The following is a 21,684-nucleotide window of genomic DNA, read 5'->3' as shown; positions in this document are numbered from 1 at the left end:
TGTAATTCTGATCTAGATTTGTCAGGTCTAGATATTATTTTTATAGTAAAAGTTATTAATGAAACGTGTAGTTACATATAATAAATCTTACCTTGCATCTGCAATTAACACATTTCTGTTCACCATGTGATGCTATAATTGGATGCCATTCCTGTCCATTTTCATAAAACACATTTATTACTTTGCAACCCCCGTTTGCTAAAATTTCTTCATTACGTTTCTGAAAACTTCTGATCGATCCTTCGTCGCGTAAATAATTTTGATTATTATTATTTTCTGCATTTGATGAATTTTTTTCTACGTTATTTAATGATCTTGATTCAGGACAAATTTTACAGCAAGCTTTTTTATCTGGTCGGTAAGCAATTTTTTCTGGACAATCTAATTGGGGGCATACAATTCTTGGGCATTGAACTTGTAATGTATTTGGATCACATACACATGTTGTACAAATATCGAAACCCATTGGTGGTAGATATGGATGCCAGGTTGCACCAGGTAAATATATTTCATTACCTAATTGACAACCTTTATTTGAATTATTAAAATTTGATATTATGGCCGTATCTTGAAGAAATTTGGTTGAAATACATGTTGGACAACATTCTCCTTCACGTGTTACTAAATGTTCATTTGGTTTACATTTTGGATTAGGACATTTAATAGCGTCACATATTACACGACCATATTGACAAGTGCACATTGTACAAATTTCACGGGTACTTCTCCATTGTTCCGCTTCATCGTAAAAGCGACCTGAGTGAAAACATTTTGTTTCATGTGACAATAGCATATTATCGTTATGATCATTTGGTATTACGTTAACATTTGGAACATTATTGTCAGTAAAAACTGGATAACAATGGCTTGGAACTTTTGTTGATTTTAATTTACCACGCAATAGTAATTCTTTTGAAGCTTTTGAATAAATTTCTAAATAACAAACACTTGATTCTAATTTAGCTAATTCATTATATGGCATATTCAAAACAAATCCTTCTAAATGTGTTCCAGAGAATTCTTCAAGTAATTTCCTTGAAATTGGTGCACCGATAGCTTCAATAGGTTTCTCTTCTAAATATATTTGAAATATTTGTTGATTATTGTTAATCCCACTTATGGTTACTTCATAATGAAGATTACATTCATTATCTATTGCAATCCAAGCCATACCCATATAATAAGTATTGGATGGATGAGCTAATGATTTATGGTGTTTTAACAATATTGGCTCTGATGAATCTCTAGCATCGGCGACATATCGTGATGTTAGTCGTCCTCGAATTACCTGTGTGTTGTTTTCTAATGCAATATTCACACCCAAATCACCTGAATATAAAGCTTCTAAAACTCTTGGTCCTAATTTATCGACAGTACCAATAGCCTGATTATAATTAAAATTTGCTGACAAATCCTCGAGTATTCCTTTTTTTCGTCCATTATCATCAGTTAATGTAATATTTGGTCGTTCTGATTCTCTTAATTCATTTGTTTGAATATTATAGGCTAATGAACCGTCTGTGTTTAGATAAACCCATGCAAGACCACTGTTTGTCCTTACAATGCTATTTGAATTTTGATTTGATGGAGTTAAAAGTGTTTGGAAAAGTTCACAGGTTGCCCGTGTTATAATATGACCTTGGATTTTTAAATTCAAATATTTTCGAGATTCAACTGTTAAAATTAATTTTCCACGACCTAAAAGTCTTAAATTTTGTATTGAAATCGGAGATGATATTTCTAATATATTTATTTCTGGAGAAGGTTTTTTAATTTTTTGAATTTCATCTAATATAATTTCTTTCCTTTCTGGTGATTCAATTCTGATATTTATGGGTACATCAAAAGTATCATCTGGACCGAATATACCATTAAATACAATTGTTAAATGAACTGAAGATGCAGCACCACTTGTAGTTGAAACAATAGCTGTACCACCAGATCCATTCATTTGTTCCGGTATAGTTCCAATTCCAGGTTCCAATAATGAACTAAATAATTCTGTTGATAAAGCAGTATAACGTGCTATTCTACCTGCCAATGCTAATTCTGATTGAAATTTTCTATCCCATAGTAATATAACAAATAATTTTTCATCTCTTAAAAGTCTCTTGTAGTCACGTGGTATCCGTCTCCATACACCACAAATTTTACCAGTTGAATTTTGATAACTACTTAAAAGTCCATTTAAAGGTGTCATTAAATTGTGTTCCTCTAATATATTTCCAATATTATCAATAAATTGTATAGCTCTAGGCCGAACTATTTTACTTGACAAATAAAATGAATAATAAAGATTTTTCTTATGAAACGTAAATCTTGCTGTTGCAATAGCATTTTGAGGATTATTTATGGAATACATTGATTTCATTTCCTCAAGCTTTAAAAATGCCGATGTCCTTCCAGTTAATAGAGCGGCGAAATCTACAACAACAAAAAAAAAGAAACAATAAGTAAGAGTGTAAGAAATAATTCATTAAAATATAAAAAATCACGTACTTAGGATTTATAATAAATATTAGAATTTCCATTTTACGTGCATATGTAAATGCTAGCATGTTATTTACATACATACATATTATATACATGCTGACATACTATTGTTTATTTACAAAAATAACATTTATACTTACGTTTCATGTTGCGCTCTTCCTCATCTGCATTTACCTGGACAGGATAATCCTGAGGTATTTCCGTTTCTGTGGAAAAATAAACAGAAAATTTAAGTAAATGGTAGATCAAATTAATGCAATTTTTATTTTAAATTTTTATTTCCTAAGAACTTTCGACAATGTGTATTGTATAGAAATACAAATAACCTTTTTTAAAGTCGTTTAACAAAAATAACGATATTATTATTAAATAAAAGAATGGGCTCGGTGTGATATTTTACAACTTTTGTTCTATTGTTTGTCAACAGCTTGTGAATGAATTCATTGATACCCATATATGTAGAGCTATGCAAAGGAAATTTCTAAGAATTTTACTAATTGGTAGATATTTTTTTTTGGTATACGATCGGGCAAACAATTAAAACTCGAATAACGGAAGAAGACTTAACAAATAAATTTTTGAAATTTTTAATGCATTCCTTTTACTTTAAAACCATTAATTCTGTTTTAAGAAGTAAAAATGTTGAAAATAATAACAGGAATGCAATTTATGTAGAGTTAATTGAAAAATCAAAGAACAAAATTTATGGTAAACTTTAATTAAATTTTTTAAAATTTTACTTTGAAATTAATCCTCTTTTTATTTATAATAGGATAAAAAATAATACTTTTTGTAAAATAAATTTAAATAATTGATTGTTTCAATTGAATTGTTGTGTTGGAAAAACTAGAAAAGGTACAAATTCTAATTCTTATTTAAAGAAAAAGTCGATATACTCAATAATAGCGCTATAGTTTATGGTTCTAGAGACTTATATGAGGTATACGAAGATAAATCAATTTTGCAAACGAACTAATCTACCGACTAGTGTACATTTGCGTATCTATAAAGTTGTCTGAGCTGGATTTCTAGGGACATTTTCGCATTATTCCTATTACGCAAGTTTTTACAACAAAGAGGATAAATACAAAAACACTTTAAATTCAAGAAAGACTTTTGGAAGCAAAAAACATTCGATTTGGCTACAAAAATTCTGAAGTAGGTAACTGGAAATAGTCCTCAAAATATAAAATATAAAATTATATTAATGTTATAATAATTTTTAGCATGTCAAATCATGGGTATTTGCCAAAAACAAGTTAACCGGAATGCAATTTAAATGCTATTAAACTGTTTATGACAAATACCCTAGAAATGTCAAATTTTATGTGGTATAAAATAAAAATATCTTTGAAATTACAAAAATAATTTAGTCTGCAATCTAATGTTAATTATATTTAATAAATTATTAAATTATAATAAGCACATACATTAAAACATATAAACTTTACTTAGAACACGAATTAGAATGAGAAGTGATTATTGAAATAAGAGCCTGGACGATTTTGTTAAATGTACTTTGATAATTCAAAGAATAAACTAAAACTGAAAAAATATTATAAAATCGAAATGTGTGAAATTAGTGATGACAACTTCTAATTTTTTAAAAAATAAAGTAAAATTTTAAAAATTCTTATATAAAAAATCGAAAACTTAAAAATATTTTTCTCTTAATCATTTTTATTTCGATTATTTTCTTACAAGTACAAATGTGTGTGTGTACATAAAATGAAAAATATCGACAATATTATTCACATAGTATATACATGATCTTCATCCCAATCAATTCAAACTTTATAAAATTTATATAGCCAATATTTATGGAATTTTTTTTTAAGTATGTATGTATATAAAAAATATAAAGACACATTGTTGCTATTGAAGATTGTTGCATATGATCGAAGATTTTCAACTTTTTTTTTTTTGATTTTTTGCCTTCTATTTTTTTTTGGTTTTAAATCCCTTTTTGAACGTGTAAAATGAATTGACTACCCAAAATATCTTTTAGTATCGGAGAATACATAATTTAATATATATATATATATACTTGTTTTATTATATACATACGCTAAAACCTACGTATATGTAAAATATATGTATATAGTGACATAGAATATAGCTATATACATATGTACATAGTATTATATTGAAGGACGACGAATCTGACACTTTATAATGGCATATAATATCTTAGAGGCTTTTTATCTTTTACCTCGTTTCTTAACTATAAATAAAATCATTAAGCGAAAATTGCAAAATCGAAGAAGAATATTGAAAATCTGATAACTTTATGCGCTAGTGTAGGACGACAAAAAAAAAATGATTTTTTTTTTATTTTATTAATACAATTCCGAGAAATTGGAAAAGAACAGAAAAAAAAACGCTCATGAATTTCATTTTATCTTTTACAAACAAGAATCTTATATTCTTATATTTTGAAAACCTCAAACACATCGATTGAAAGCGGGAATTGATGGAAGTTTTATTTAAAATTTTGATTAAAAATCGATTTTCGTTTCAAATAAAAAAATATAGCTGTTCGAAATTAAGCTAAAAATTTTTGAAATTTTTATCATAGTTTCAAGAATTTTGGTATGGAAATTGCAATTGACACTGTATTACTACCCAGTTCAGTTGATTCAGTTTTAAGTGCAGCTGATTACTGAATTGTGTACCATACCAATACAGTAGTAATACCGCGATTTGCAGGGACATTTCAGGGGGAAAAATTTTTAAATATCATACCTACAAAAATATATATATATATATTTATATTAGTTTAGTGTTTATGTTTTTTAATAAATTGGAATAATATGCTTAGCGTTTTCTTACAAAGTAACGTCATATCTTCATGTCTATATGAAGAAAATTATTAAGTTTGTATATTTACTATTCATTTTATTTAATTAAACTAAATTAATTTTATTAGTTTGTACATAAATTTGTTTTTCAATAGTTCGCAAGGAAATTGTATATGAAATTATTCGTCATACGTATTCTGTCATTAAAAATTTAAAACTAATAAATTTGATTTTGTCATCGCCATATTTATAGTTAGATGCCCTTTAATATTTAAAATAATGAAGTGAAATTAAAAATATAATAATTATTTTTAATTAATTTTAAATTTCGATTGGGAAAATATTTCAGCAAACCTAACTTCAGAAATTTCATTAATATACCTATGTATGTATTTTTGAAATTATGAAGTCATTTACTTCATTTAAAATTTCAGGTTATGAATTAAAATTGCTGAATTATGTATGCAATCGTATTAATACAATTTTGAATTCAGAGAAAGTGTTAATCTTTAATTATTCAAGAGAAAATAATAATTTCATTTAGAATATTTTCCGAAAATAATATTATTTTTGTTTATTTATATTTTAAATACCCATAGACATAAATATCTATAAATGTACATACTTATGTAGCATAATTATACAATGCATGTGCATATAAAATGTTTCAATAAAACGTGATGTTTTGTTGAAATTTAAATGGTGACTTTTACCAATTTTATTTAATTATTCAATTCACCTTTCAATCTGTAAATTATTAAAATTCTTTTAAATTTCTTTGAATTTGTTTAATGATCTCAATTTTGTTTGTATTTTTTGCATCCGACTTACAGTATACAATCTAAAAAGAAATTCCCATAATTTATTTTATTTTTGGTTTTTATCTTTTATTGTTTTTTTTTTTTTTTGTTTTGTAAAGGCTAGGCTAGACTAATATCTGCAATCATCTGCATACATTTAAACAATTTCTAACTTGTAAACAAATTACGTATGCGCAAAATGTCAAATGAGAAAAAACGAAATCCAAAATAAAAAAAAAAGTCAAAATGAAATAAAATTAAATATAATTAAAATTTTAAAAATTTATATCAGTACAATACATATGTACATATATATATATGCATGAAAATATATTTATATAGGGTTATCCCCCATAAGGATACCTTAAGATAAAGATTAGTATATTCACATATACATTATGTGTACGTATGTTTCATATGTATGTATATATGCATACAGTTGGGCAAATTTTGAATAAATGTATGAATATATAAGTAAGTATGTGGGTATTCAACCTAAAGATCTAAAAGTATTTCTTATTTATTTTTGTTTTTTTTTTGTTTTGTTGGCATCAATCCAAAAAATCTATTGAAACTTCCTGTATCTTTTTAAATTTACATATTATACATGTATGTACATATGTATGTATATGTATGAGTATGTATGTAAATTTTATTTGAGGAGTATAAGATCTTAATTATTGTATTTACCTACATGTACGGTCTAAAAGTTTTTATTTTTACAATTTGTTTTTCATAAAATAAAAATTTTGTATTCATTATTAATTTTTTAAAATACTATATATACAAATACGCGAGCGAAAAACGCGATCATATTATTATAAAAAATTCTTTTCAATTTAATATTTTACACTCGGCTACATATAAATATGTATGTAACAATATTGTATACATAGTTGTTTTATATGTAGGTAGATATTTATGGAGGATTTTTTTAAATTGCGAATTTTAGTTTTGAATTCTTCTTGTTATATGATTCTATTAATGAATTTGTACCGAATTAAGATTATTTGCCTACTTAATTTCATTTTAAACTTAGTCTTCAGAAACAAGTATTATTCATAAGCTATGTATATTGGGTTAAGTAATGAAATAACTTTTAGCCATAATAATTGCAAAAAATTATGTTTGAAATGTAATTGTTGAATTGTGTACTAATACCGTATTAATGCAATTTTACGGTCACAGTAATATAATTCAAAAAAAAAAAGTAAAAAATCGGCACCAAGTCTTCGTATATGCTATTTTCAAATTTTTTGTTGTATTTTTGTAGATTTTTAAATTGCAAGCAACACAATTAGGTACTCGTAAATATACCGTTTTTGTGTGAGATTTCATGCAACATGATAAAGTTTAATAAAAAAAGAAATGGAGCTACTTTACCAAAATACAGATTGAAGATTAACGTGATCTACATATTCCTAGAGTACTCAATTTATATTTTCTTTTTAAATACAATACACATTGTAAATATTAAAAAAAAATATCATTTAAATAATTTATAAAGAAAATATTATGTTTAAGCATATTCTTACCAGTTTCGTCTCCAGGACAAATTTTACAACATCTTCCAGGTAATAAAACTGGATCGTCACAATCAGCTGGTGGACATTCATTTTTAATATTTCGACATTGAACTCTTGCGACTATTCTACGTTTTTTTGGTACCTAAAATAAATATTTTCATTTATTTAATATTAATTCTTTTTTGGATTTCAATAATTATTTTAATTATTATATTTTAAATTTTGTGAAAAATTCCGCAACTCTTAAATAAGGACAATAACAATATGAAATAAAACTGAATGAAAAGAGCGTCTAAAAAAAATTTGACATTAGTATTCTGGTAGACGCCCAATGTCTTATAAAAATTTCACTGTGCGATCTTTAATTTCTTATGTGGTATTTATTTATTAATCAAATTTTTAATTTAAAATAAAAAAATTCGCATAACATAAAAAAATAAAAAATACAAACAAAATACAAAGCATGTGCGTACTATAAATAAAAATTTTCACTATAAAAGTGATAATAAAATTAATAGCCGTAAAAATAATTTACAACTATTTATTTACACAGTTATTTAAAAAATTTTAATTTTTAAACTTTAATAAATTCAAAATAAAAAAAATTCTTTTCAAGAATTTAATTGACGCCAAGCTACTTTGAATATAAAATTATTTTACTTTTTCCGAATGACAAATCATGTCGGAGAATTTTTACTTCAATTCGATAAAATGTTGTTTTTTTTTTTTTCGTTTTTGAAAATTATGTCACGGACGTGCTCTAGAATACGGCTATTAAATTTTATCTAATTATTGTTAATGCTATTTTTATAAAAATATCATATTATTTTATATTGTATGTAATTTAAGTAAAAGTAAAAAAAATTTTGAATGCACTAAATTTTTGAGATGTTTACAATCTTGTTCCTTATTGAAGTTTCATTAAAATATTACATTTTTTTTGTAATTATAATTATGCGTTTTCCATAATAAGGCTATTAAGAGGTTATGTAATATTTCATGCAACTGACTTACGAGGGTCAATGCGTTTTCAAAGCTTTAAAATTTATTTCACTTCCTTTTTACTATAAAATTTTTCTTTCTCTTGACCGCACTCTCTCTCTCTCTCTTTCGTTTTTGTTGAGTTTGTAAGAAAAAATGATGTGAAATGAAGCGTAAAGCTTTCGAAGATGTAGACGAGTGTGAAGCGTTGAATTCATACATCTATATATTACGTCATATTCGGATAACAAAATATTATCTAAAAATAATGCTATTTAAACGAAGGCTATTCAATTTTTTTTTATAGTCTAGCTTTATTTATAGTCTGTGCTACTATATACTATGATATAGGGAAGCTATATAATAAACAAATGAATTAAAAAAAGCGCGGCGCCTATTTAATGACTTTGTTTTAAGCTCATCCTTTGTCTAACTTCGAAAACAAAAATATAATAATTATACTTAATATCCATATATAATATGGAAAGCATAATACAAAATATATATAAAACAATAAAATAGAAAATATATTTTATTGTTATTATTATTTTTATATTGATTTAAATGAATCGTTTTAATTTTTGTTTCAGATTTATATTATTGTTTCATTATAATTTCAATAAATACAGTGAATGTTCAATAAAAATATTTCAGAGTCAAAAACGGACTTTAGAAATTTCAGGGTTTCTATTATAGAAAGTTGTATGAAACAGAAAGAAGTCACAATAGTTTAATACAAGTCAGCATTAATCAAGATATAGTACGGAGGATTTGCTATTTTATATTTTCACTCTAGAACGAAAACTGTCATTGAAAAGACAAATAATTTTTTAGTTGAGCTTAAAGAATGACTAATAATGTATTACTACATAATTCAGCAATTATGATTGTTAAGCTGAATTGTATATAAAAATTTTTATTGTTGTAATTTTAAAGTAAGGGTTGCTTATAAGATTCTAATGGATATTTAAGTGTTTACGTTAATGTTATACATTTGATATACATTGTTACTGTATTTTGTTATACATCGTTATTGAATGCATGTATGTAGGTATGTTTATGTAAAGTAAGAATACCTTTGTATGTTTGTAAATTACCAACAACAAATAGTTCGTCTTAAATTTCGTTAACAATTCTCAAGACCTTAATGGTTCCATTTTATTTTGAAGAAGCTTTTAAGCGGATTACAATGAATTAATTTTTCAAAATTAATAATTTATTAATTTTAAAATAATTAGGTAAATAATAATAACGTAAAAGAAGTTCAAGGTAAATGGTTTTTTTTTTAAATTTTAAAACAAAAGAATTTTTTAAAATTGTGCTTTATTTGATTTATCAAATTTTTACTGTATACTCGTTTTCATGAAATAATCATTAGATATACTGATCATTGATTAATATGCACATATGTATGTTTATGGTATGTATATGCATACATACATGTACATATGAGCACAAGTATAAATACATGTATAATCTTAAATTGATATACTATGGCATATGCTGTCAGAATATTTGAATTGAATGTTATAAAATTGGGATTTTAGCGATTATTTATAGTACATGATCAGTATTAAGCTTAAATATATACAAAAGTAAGTAACTATGTATGTATATAATTAAATACAATATAATATAGAAGATGGAAAATATTTTGTAAATTAAATCCATGATGAATACGATTGTATGCATAAAAGTGATATTTTGAATAAAATTGTTCTTTAATTTCATTTAAAATATTATATTTTTTATATTTACAATATAACACTCGTACATACAATAAATATACATACATTTAATGATAAACCATTAGAGACCAATCCATTTGTCCAAAACTTAGTGTACATACTTACATATGTACATATTATATAAAATGTGGAATTGGAATTGGAATTTTAAAATTTTTATATTTTTTCATATTAATTACTCCTATCTGGTATATAGTGCAAATCTCATAAGGGGGCATATGGTTTTTATGTCTCAGAATGAATATTATTATTTTTTTTTTGCGAATTAAATTATCATTGGTATTTAATAATAATTTATAATACTGAATATTATGGAATTAATTGAAATTGTTTTGTTTTTCTTTTTTGTCCAAACATTTTTTTTTTAATTAAAATAAGGCAATTCATACAATTATCGTATACGATCAAGCGTAAATAGAAACGTATATTAGAAAGAAGAGTTTATTTTTCTTCATTTTGTATATATACAAATATTTATAATTGATTAATAAATAGAAATTTTGATTTAAACTTAAGAATATAAGGCAAAGATTTATTTTATTAAATTGCTGCATATATTGCACGCCATTTTATTTTGAATATCATTCATTCGAATATAGATCGTATTTTATTCTCTAATGCTAATCGGAATATTATTTAAAGTACGTATTTAAATTATTACTTAGATTAACTTATGTTCTAACTACAATTTGAGAATCTTTGATATCGTCTTAGTTCTAATATAAAAATTAGATTCCACTGTTTCTTTTTTAGAAATTTTTAAAAGAAGGTCCTGATATATGTATGTAGATTTGATACTTGGACATATTTTGAACAGCGTGCGTAAACACAAACCGATATAAATAAATGTTTCTGGTTTATAACAAAGTTTTTGAAACTTTTACGATAAAAACCACTACCGCTTAGTGATTCTATACTCAAAATAAGTTCCACAGTTTTAATCTTAAAAATATATACATATGTATACATGTATGTTTTGTAGGCCGAAAATTAAAGGCCAAAAAATTCAAATCAATATTTTTTATTTAATTTTTTATCAAAGCAAATGAACGAAATTGAAATTAAGACGATTTAAGACTTCTGAAATGATAAAATGTCAATATCTGTCATATAAAATGTCAAATAATTGAAAATATAATCTGCGGTAAAAATCATCGTTAGAATTATTTCCACAATTTGATCTTTTCCATTTTTATTTGATTCATATAACATATTTTTAAAGTGTGTATGTATGTATGTATGTACAAGTGAATGCATACAGGCCTACACGAAACTGAATTGAACCTTAAGCTACAATTGTTTTTTTTTGTTATTCGTTGCTCCTAACATTGTATTTTTTTTTGTTGCTCGAATTTTCAGACGTCATTTTAAATTATACATACATACATATTTATATATACATATTTAATTTACAAGAAAAAAATAAAACAATTTCTTTTTTCATATAACCGTTACAAAATTAAATGACAAATTTATTACACCTCACTTATAAATATAATACATTTATGTATGTATGTATGTTTGCATGCATATCTGTTAATATTATAAATAATACTACAATTTAAAAAAAAATAAATAAAACAAGTACAATATACAGTTATATACATACACATACATTCATACATATACGCATTAATGTATAGCTTTCCGAAAATAATTTTTAAAAATATTTTAAGAAGGAAAAGAAAAAAATTTAACATCTTTTTTTGATTTATTAGCCATGTGCGACAAAGAACAAATTACTGCTTTTTTATATTACGTACGTTATGAGCGCATATCTATATATAAATATTTTTTAATATGTGCATACATATGTACATACATATGTATATGTTGGAAAAAATGTGTTGTATATTAAATTTAAAAAAATATATATGCATGCATATTAAATTGTTGAAATTATGTTATATTTTTTTATTTGAATTTTGAATAGACAAGTGTAGCTACATACATACATATACATATTTTTGTTTTTTCTCTCTTATCAGACTCATTTTAATATTTATGTTATTTTTATACATTTCTCCTGTCTAGATAGTATAGTATATGTATGTACAATTTGTTGAATTTTAAAATGTGTATACATTGTATGTATACAATATTTTTAAAGTTTTCCAAAGGCATACAGATACAATAAACACAACACAATTGCATATATTGTATCCTAGTTTTCATTAATGTAGAAAAACCTGCTGTCAAAGTACGGCAGATTAAATAAAATTACATTATTGAAAACGGCTGACTATATTTTTGTAGAATTGTTGTAGAAATTGTGCAAATGCTCTGGGAGACATGCAAATTTTAGTTTTGCAATTATATAGTTTGATGGCAAATTAGTTGCGCACACTCCTATGCAACTAAAATTATTTGAAATTACTAAATTGCAATCAATTTGTAACAAATTACATATTGCTTAATTAAATGCCATTACTGCATGTGTGCGCACTTATTCGAATATATAAACCTATGGAATACAAATAAGCAATCAAACAATTGCAAAACTAAAAATTCTGCAATTGTCTACCTGAACCCTAAGTATCAAACTTGTATTTTTTTTTCTTAAAAATATTGCTAAAAGTCAACAATATGTTAAAGTTGTTAAAATTTATAACTTGTCTAGGCTCAATATGGGGATTTGGAAATTGTATCTCTTAAAAATACAAACATGAATAAATGAATAATGAAAAATGAAAATAATTTATATTTTGAATTAGACAAATATACAAAAGTATGCAATTTTAAGCTGCATAAACTACATTATGATATTACGTTGTCATTATTGAATACAAAAGCTACCATCGGAATACTTTTGTAGTACATTACCGAAAACTATACATTGTAGAAATACTGTATTTATGCTTGAATGAAGACAGTATATATTAGCATGCACATATCTATACATTATTAATTTTATTTTATTATATAAATTTATTTTATTATTTTTTATTTTGATCAAATGTTTTAGAAAACAAAAAACAATTTATTAGCGTTTATCCAATTTATACTTATGTCCCAAAAAAGAATTATATATGTATGTATATAATAAGCAAACATACATATGTACATATTAATATTTATATTAAAAGAAAATTTTTAATTTTTACTATTTAAAAAAAAAAACAAAATGAGAAAATTATAATAGAACACATAAAATTTTGTCTTTTTTTTTTGTTTTAAATTGTTAATGTGTCAAGAGATTTCAAAAGATTAAAAAATTTAGAAAAAAAAAATATTAAAGAAAAACAAAACATTTATATATTTTTATATAAATAATATTACAAATAATAATACAATAAATAAATAAACATACATATATGTGCACATACATATATATATAAAATACGAGTATGTATAACTATTTGTAAAAAAAGAAACCGAACAAATAAAAAATAATAAATATAAAATAAAATATTTGGAAAAAAAAAAAAAACAGACTGACTGAATCATAAAAAGTTTCATGATCATTTTTCATTTTTAATATGCCTAGACTTTTATAAAAATAAGTGTGCCGAAATGGTAATGATTAATGTTAAAAAGTTATATTTTTAATTTTAGGAGCTCGGCAACACCGAATAATATATTTGTTTTAAGTTTTTTTTTTCTGTTTTAACATTTACGATTACTTTTGATTTTTTGTTTTTGTTTTTTTAATAGTATTTAATTAATAATAAAGAAGATTCACTACTCTACAACTTTTTAAAAAAAAATTATTAAAAAAAAATTTTACGTTTTTATTAAAATTTATAGATTTTTTTATATATTTTAATTGTTATTGGTTGGATTATTTGCTCGTGTGCATTAGATTTCGGTTAAGATTTTGAAGATGACAAAAAAATATTTTAAGATCTATGAAAAAGTAACAATAAAATATTAAAAGACAAAATATATTATTGAATATGAGAAATATATTTCTTTAAATATACTAATTGAAATTACATTAAGGTCTAAAATTAAAATTCGGGAATCGTGAGCGGAGATAATTTGAGTTATATTCCAAATCTAATTTAAAAAAAATAGATGACTCTCTCTTTGATAATTTTTCAACAAAATTTGGGGAAAAATTGTTTCAGCGTCCAGCTCCGGGTCTATTTATAAAACTTGTACACCCTTTGAGATAAAAGCTAAAGTTTTGTACGCAAATAAATTTTTACTAGAAACTCATTTCTCTAGAAGAAAATTTTAACCTAAGCTCGGCTAAACTTGTAAAATTCTGTCAAGGCAGAAGAGTAATGATTTGTTTCTTTTCCCGGGGAACAGCAAAGCCAAAAATTATAATAACAAAATGGCAGTTGAAATTAACGTATAACATCCGTTAATTACAAAATAATTTTTTTTTTTAAATATCGTAAATACGATATCGTTTTTCTCCATTACGGTAAATTGTAGAAGTTTGAAATTTTACCAAACTTTTGACAGCATTTTTTTTCCTATTCCCTCCTCGTCTAAGATATTGCCTCTCGAAATAATAAAATTTTAATATAAGAATAATGAGTAAGTTATTGGAATAAATGCGAAAATTTAACATGTTATAAGACGTATTTAGCACAAGTAGCAAGCCCTGACTTTAAATTTGCATTAATACTGTACTAACACATATAAGTCTTTATAACTCATAATTTATGACATTAATTTTTTACGAGAATAGTATAATGTTATCATTGAAGCCATAGTAGGCACAATTTTAAAAAAATTAGTAACTATACCAAAAATTTTTTTTCAACTCAGTGTCAATATCATTCAATAAAATAAAATTAATCCGAAATCGAACATAATTTAGGTATAAAAATGTAGTATAAAAATGTAGTACTCATTGTATAATTATATGCATCATATGTACATACATACATTCACATTTGATATTACTATGTAATTTAGTTTTGCCTTTCGACATGTACCTATACTATTTTAATACATAATTCCAATTTTACTCGTAGGTTTTTGAATTATCTGTGAGAATAAAAATGAAATATTCAACTTGTTCATAAGTATGCATTTTTCTCATGAAAAACTTTAAATTTATTAACTAAGAGATCAAAACAGTTGTATTATATAAAAATAAGTTTTAGGAAAATTAATGGTTTCGAAAGAAGGTCTTTTTACTATATACATTCTTTTTACTATCGCTATGTTGTTATAAATAACACTCATTATACTAATGTTTTTTTAGCCTTCCATTTAAGAGTTTGTAATACATACTCTAAACGTATAACACTTTCGGTGTATACTAAGCACTCCAATCTACAATAGCTTACACAAAGTAGTATATGACTTCAATATTTAAATATGGATGGGTTAGTTTCTACACTAATGAAGCTTTCTAGTTCCATACAAATAGCGTTTCACTTACAGGCTATTAATAACTACTCATTAAGAATAGTCAGGAGAGTTTTATTTCTGTAAAATAAATGCACAAATAAAAATTTCATTTTTTATTTTAAGAAATATAACCAATTAATTACAATATAATTAAAATTTCAAGTCAAGAGAGCATAGAACGCAGTTAAATGAACAAAAAAACCTAATTTTTATCCGATAAGATCTATTGATATTGATAACAGACAGACAGACAGACAGACAGACAGACAGGACAGACCAAAAATATTAAACTAATAAACGGAAAATTTTTAATTTTTTTTGTAATTTTTCTTTATTTTTATTTTAAAATAGCAAACGCATAATAACAAAATGTAAGAAAAATTCTCTGGTATTTCATGATGCAATATGCAATGGTGTGAATATAAATTAGAAGATTGTTGCATTTTACGTGAGGAAATTTATTGAAGTAACAAATAGGAAAAAGTAAAACTTAAATAAGTAAAACCTGATTGTAATTTTAAATGACATTTTTAACTTTAATTGAATTAAAAAAAAAAATAAATAATTTTTATAGGTTATTCATCTTGTGTTCCTACATAATCTGCATAACCTCATACACTTATGTATGTGTGAAGAAAATTTTGCAATAATATGGTAAATAAATTTTTTTTCAGAAATTTATTTTTTTAATTATTGTTTTTTAATAATTGTGTATATTTATATGGAAAACTTACCGCAATACATTCACATTTGATGCAATACATAACACCAAAAGGAGGTCCCAAATCTGCATACCATGTCGATCCTAGCTCCTTCAATGATTTGCCAAATTGGCATTCTGAAACTGAAACGAAAAAAATTGAGTAAGGAGTATTATTTTGTTACATAATATATGTATGTAGTTTATGTAAATATTAATGTGAATATACGAGTATAAATGGTTTAAAAAAAATTAGCTGGCATGAAAGAGGAATGGTGGAATAATAAGAAAACTTTAGCAGCAGAAACTACAAGTCAAAATATATTCAGCTATAATACCATTAAATTGGTGACTTCTGTATCATACAATTGGATTAACTTAGGTGATGTATCATTTTTTATATTGCATAAACAGAAATTCGGCTGAAACATTAATACCGTATTTGCAGGCAAAAACAGAGAGCGCCTCGCATTAACATTCAGAAAGAAGTCTTACAAAGTGGTAGTGCATTTGACTAATTTATAATTTTTGTAATAAAGTAGCTAAGTTTTAATATACGAGTAAGTTGTTAAACGTAAAAAATATATGCGAATGTCAAAATGTACGATTTAAATTTCTAATTTATACATAATACTTTGCAGACTTTTTACGTTGCAGCATTTAAGTAAAAATCATAAAGCTGTTAGAGTGGTTTCAAGCTGCTTAAAGGTGATTTAAAAACTGATTTTTCCTTAAAATCTAGAAACTAAAAAATTTTCATGATAATGCCACGTTTTGCAGAAAATTCGCAAAAGATGTTGTGAAAATAACTTTATTTCAAAACAGGATGTGTGTATAAACAAACTTAAGTGAATTTGTAAATTTGTATAAACTTTCAGATCAAAATTAGTAAATATTATTTAAGCAAAAATTGTCCTTGATCACCGCCTAAATCAGCTCAAAAGTAAATATAAATATTAGATGGTTGTCAGAATATGACTCAAAAGTTTCTATTGCACATGTTTGATATAAGAGAGTAAATTATAATAAAATTTTATTTTACTTAGATTATATTGCTGATAAAATTATAATTTTCTTCAAAAACAAAAAATAAATAAATAAAAACAAAACACAGAGAAAAATTTAAATTGAAGAAATAAAATTGGAACGTAAAATCTTAATAAAATATTGCGTTTAATTGTTTAAAATTTCAAAAGCTTTTTTTTTTTTGTTTTTGGTTTTTTTTTTTTCAAATTAAAATACATTTTGTGTCTGTAAATATGTACAAATGTGCATATATTTACCTACATACATAAATACATCCAATTTAAAATAAGAAAATTAAAAAAAGAATTTTTTAGATAAAAATATTAAAATGTTAGACAAAAAATTGAAAATTAAGAAAAAAAAAAATGTTTTTGTGCTGATGGGATTTGCTATTAAATTTGAAAATAAATCTTAGTAAATGATGATTCACATTTAATATTTTCCTCTGATGTTATTTAAAAAAAAAAAAAATTTCGTTTTTTTTTTTGACGTCAGTTATTTTCATTCGACGATTTTTATATTATTATTTTATATTTGTTTGTGTGGCAAGAAGCATGAAAATGTCTTTCAGGTTTCTTATTCTAAAATAAAAACATAAAATTCAAGGTCATTGGTTCAATGAAGTTTTTTTCTTTTCTTCTTGTTTTTTTTTGTTGTTTTTTTTTTGGTTTTGTTTCAAATAACAATTTGTCGGTCAATTAAATTTTACTTTACTCATCGTTTTAACATATTGTTTTATTCTTGTATATTACTTTTTTTTTTCTCTTATAATAAAAAATAATTTGTAACACTAAATGGTATGTATGGTGGTTAACGTACATCTCTAGGGCTTACGAATATTATACAATAAGAATATGAGTACACAAATATTGCATAAATCGTTTACGTTATAAGAATACGAAATTTCATGTATATTTTTGCTAAATTGTAAAATTTTTTTCGAACTCCTGTAAGTATGCAATATTGTTGTTAATATCTAAGTGATCATTTATAAAATAAAAATTAGAGCACGAAATACAACAAAATTGCTTACGGATTCGTAAAAAGCATTTATCATATTATAATTAGGGTCGGATTATGTATAGACAAGATTGGGTTACGAATTATCAGAGTCGGATTTTGTAATATCAGGGCAACATTATGTATCTTCGTGGTCGGATTATGTATTATTTGGGTGGGATTATGTATAATCAAGATTAATATTGAAAGATGTTTATGTTGTTCATCAATTTTATTCATTTACATAAAATTTATGTATGATTTAATGTACATATTAATCATACCAGTTGCCGTTAAACAAAGTTTATAAACGCGCGTTAAATGTTGTTTTATTAAATCAACGGCATGCTACAAATTATTGAACCAATCAAAATATTAAAAATATTGGAAAAGTATTTGAAAAAAAAAAAACCTATGAAATGAATAAATCAAATTTTGATGAATAATTAATATTTTGGTAGATAGATGAATAAGAATAATTTGTTAAATATTTCGATTACAAAAATTTAAATAAATGAAAATTTATATGTTGATCACTAAATAAAGATCGAATTCTAAAATAAAAATGATCGTTTTTTTTTGTGTATTCATAAATGTACGTAATTACTAAGCTATTTAATTCTTAATTAATTTTTATAATAATATTAATTTCAAAAAAAAAAAAGAAAAGAGGCGAACTACATATATAAATTTTTCTGTGTAGGTATTTATATCTGCATATTATCTATAAGTATATATGTTTGTAATTAATTTAAATACAATTTTTTGATCTTGTATTTTATTTTATTTAATGCGTAGTAAAAAAATAAAAAAAAAAAAAGTTGACATAATTTTTTCTTAATTTACTGTTTTAAAATTATAATTATAGATAATTTAACCCCTATGGGAAATTTATATAGTTCTGTATACAAAAATATATACTTATTTACATATACACTTTTATATTTACATTTTGAATTTTGATCGTATGAAAATAATTAATTTAAATTATTTTATTTGTGAAATTAAAAAACAATTCATTTTGATAATGGAAAATCGGTGCCAAAATATTAGTTCGTGTTTTAAATTAAAAATATATTAAATAATTAAAATTTTGAAAATTAAAAAATTCATGCCCAACGTATATTGATTAGTTTAAAATAATGTCATTTTGAATAATAGAATTCAATCTGTGCCTGTATTGAATGTGTTGGACGCTTCGAATTTTAAAATTAGTTTTTACTTCTATACAAAAAGGTCTTCATATTACAAAGTATTATTTTATATTTACAAAATGCAATTTAGTCCTTGCGTTCGGTATAATCAAAGTGATTGTCAATTGGCAGTTGACAAGCATTAATGCCTTACTTTAAGACATTAGAAATTCAACGGTGGGTGGATAAATATTCCGAGAACAGTATTACTTTGTAAGTATTATATATTACTTTGCAACTATTATCCATCTAAAATATTTTAGGTGGAGTAATTGCTTTATTTTAATGTTATTGTCAAGAAGATTAGAAACGGAAAATGATTCATTATCATAATGGTAGATTGATCTTGTCGTTAATGGTGCAGTTTTTGATTTGCGTTCACCAAAAACGAATGACAATTAACAATTAACGCCACGAATGACGATCATTTTGTGTGCTGAAAGCAGTCAGAGTGTTATAATTCCTTTAAAAGAAACGCAATTATTAATACATAGCATTTAATTTTTATTAAAATAAAATATTTACCAAATTTGAAGTCATTAAATATTAAGAACATTAAATTTTTTATTAAAAATTTTTCAAATAATTTTCAACACACTTTCTTTTGTACTTAATCCCTATACATATATATTTATATACAAATGTGTTTGTGTACATATTTAATGACAGTAATTTCAATTATGACCAGAAAAAATTATGATTTAATTATCTTTAATTAACTATATATGTATAGTTTGGGTATGATTAAAACAATTAAAAACAAACCAATTGAAAAATGACGCATTTGTTTCATTATTTAAAATTTTTTTTCTTATTGTAATAATTAATGATGCAAAAAATATTTATGAAAAAGCTCTTGTAATAAAATTTTGAAAATAAATTTTTTTTTTTTAAATTACAATTAAAGCTAAGTAAGTATAAGTGTACACAAATAGAATGCAAAAAGTAAAAGTGGATTTTTATAAGAAATTTTTATGATTTTAATTTTAATTTTTATTACTTAAATTTTTAATTTTATATATATTGTTTCCTCATAAATCACGAAGATAATATTAGAATTTATATATGTATGTATAGATATTTTATTATGCATCTAAAAAATAATGACTGTGACTCTTAGGAAAAGTAACCTCAATATAAAGATATAACGGAGTTAGAGATATCTTATTAAAGATATAACGGAACCGGAAGGTCTAAATTATTTCATGAAATTCGACAAAACAAAACCATGAAATTTGACAGTTATTTGTAATTTGTAAGCTTACGAGTAAGTCTGGAATTATTTAGAATTAATTTTGTTTACTATAAAACGTTCTTCGTTATTTTAGAACTATTTAGTACAACTACATTATAACAATGCATAAAAGAGGGGTGGTTGACTAATAGTCATCTATGTATGTATGTACATGTTCCTTGGTTCGAATTAGATAAAACAATTGAACTTGGTGGCAATGAAAAACTTATCACTAACATATAATTTTTTTTTTTTTGATTTTTCGGTATTATTCAAAAATTTTGAAAAACATTTTTGTTTTCGACATTTTCGCACGCTTATTTTTTTAAAATTCGCCCAAGTTAGTATTGATCAATTTAAAAAACATAATAAAAATGTAATAAAAAAATTTTTATTTTTTTTTTTTGTTTTTGTTGTTTAAATATAGTAAAATTTTCTTTTAATGTAGATACTTTTTCTGTTTACTCGCAATATAACAATATTTTTTACATTCTAAAATATTGACACACTTTAAATCGCTTAGAATACTGAAAATTATAATTAAACAAGTAGGAAAATATTAAATTTTTTTTTCTGTTTTAAACAGGAATAAAACATTTAAATTGACACAAGCAAAAAGAAGAAGAAAAAAGATGAAATTCAATAAAAAAATGTTCTCCTTTCAATTAAAATACAATTAATTCAATAAAATATTTGTACTTGGAACCTAGGTTTTTGTATTAGATAAGTATACTATCTATTTTGAAATTAAGTACACATGAAGTGTCGAAAATTCCTTAAAATGTCATTTATTTTAAAAGTTGCACATGAAATTAAGTGAACATGAAGTGTCAAAAATTCCTTAAAATGTCATTTATTTTAAAAGTT

At 23.9% G+C, this 21,684-nt stretch overlaps 1 protein-coding gene across 2 annotated transcripts in view; it reads right to left on the bottom strand.

Annotated features, from left to right (window-relative positions):
- LOC129614332 (dorsal-ventral patterning protein Sog) overlaps positions 1 to 21,684 on the bottom strand; it is a 43,333-nt gene that overhangs the window by 1,647 nt on the left and 20,002 nt on the right. For both annotated transcript variants that reach the window (XM_055528887.1, XM_055528889.1), the window contains exons 3-6: positions 16,400 to 16,509; positions 7,630 to 7,762; positions 2,634 to 2,699; positions 92 to 2,424 (exon numbers count right to left, since the gene is read on the bottom strand). In XM_055528887.1, coding sequence (XP_055384862.1) covers positions 92 to 2,424; positions 2,634 to 2,699; positions 7,630 to 7,762; positions 16,400 to 16,509 — 2,642 coding nt within the window. The remainder of the gene's footprint in view (positions 1 to 91; positions 2,425 to 2,633; positions 2,700 to 7,629; positions 7,763 to 16,399; positions 16,510 to 21,684) is intronic.

Source organism: Condylostylus longicornis, unplaced genomic scaffold (assembly GCF_029603195.1).
Source record: "Condylostylus longicornis isolate FDR11 unplaced genomic scaffold, ASM2960319v2 ptg000107l, whole genome shotgun sequence".
NCBI classification, from domain to species: domain Eukaryota; kingdom Metazoa; phylum Arthropoda; class Insecta; order Diptera; family Dolichopodidae; genus Condylostylus; species Condylostylus longicornis.
Note: the sequence above shows the minus strand (reverse complement) of the source record. Positions and strands in the feature narration are given on the sequence as shown.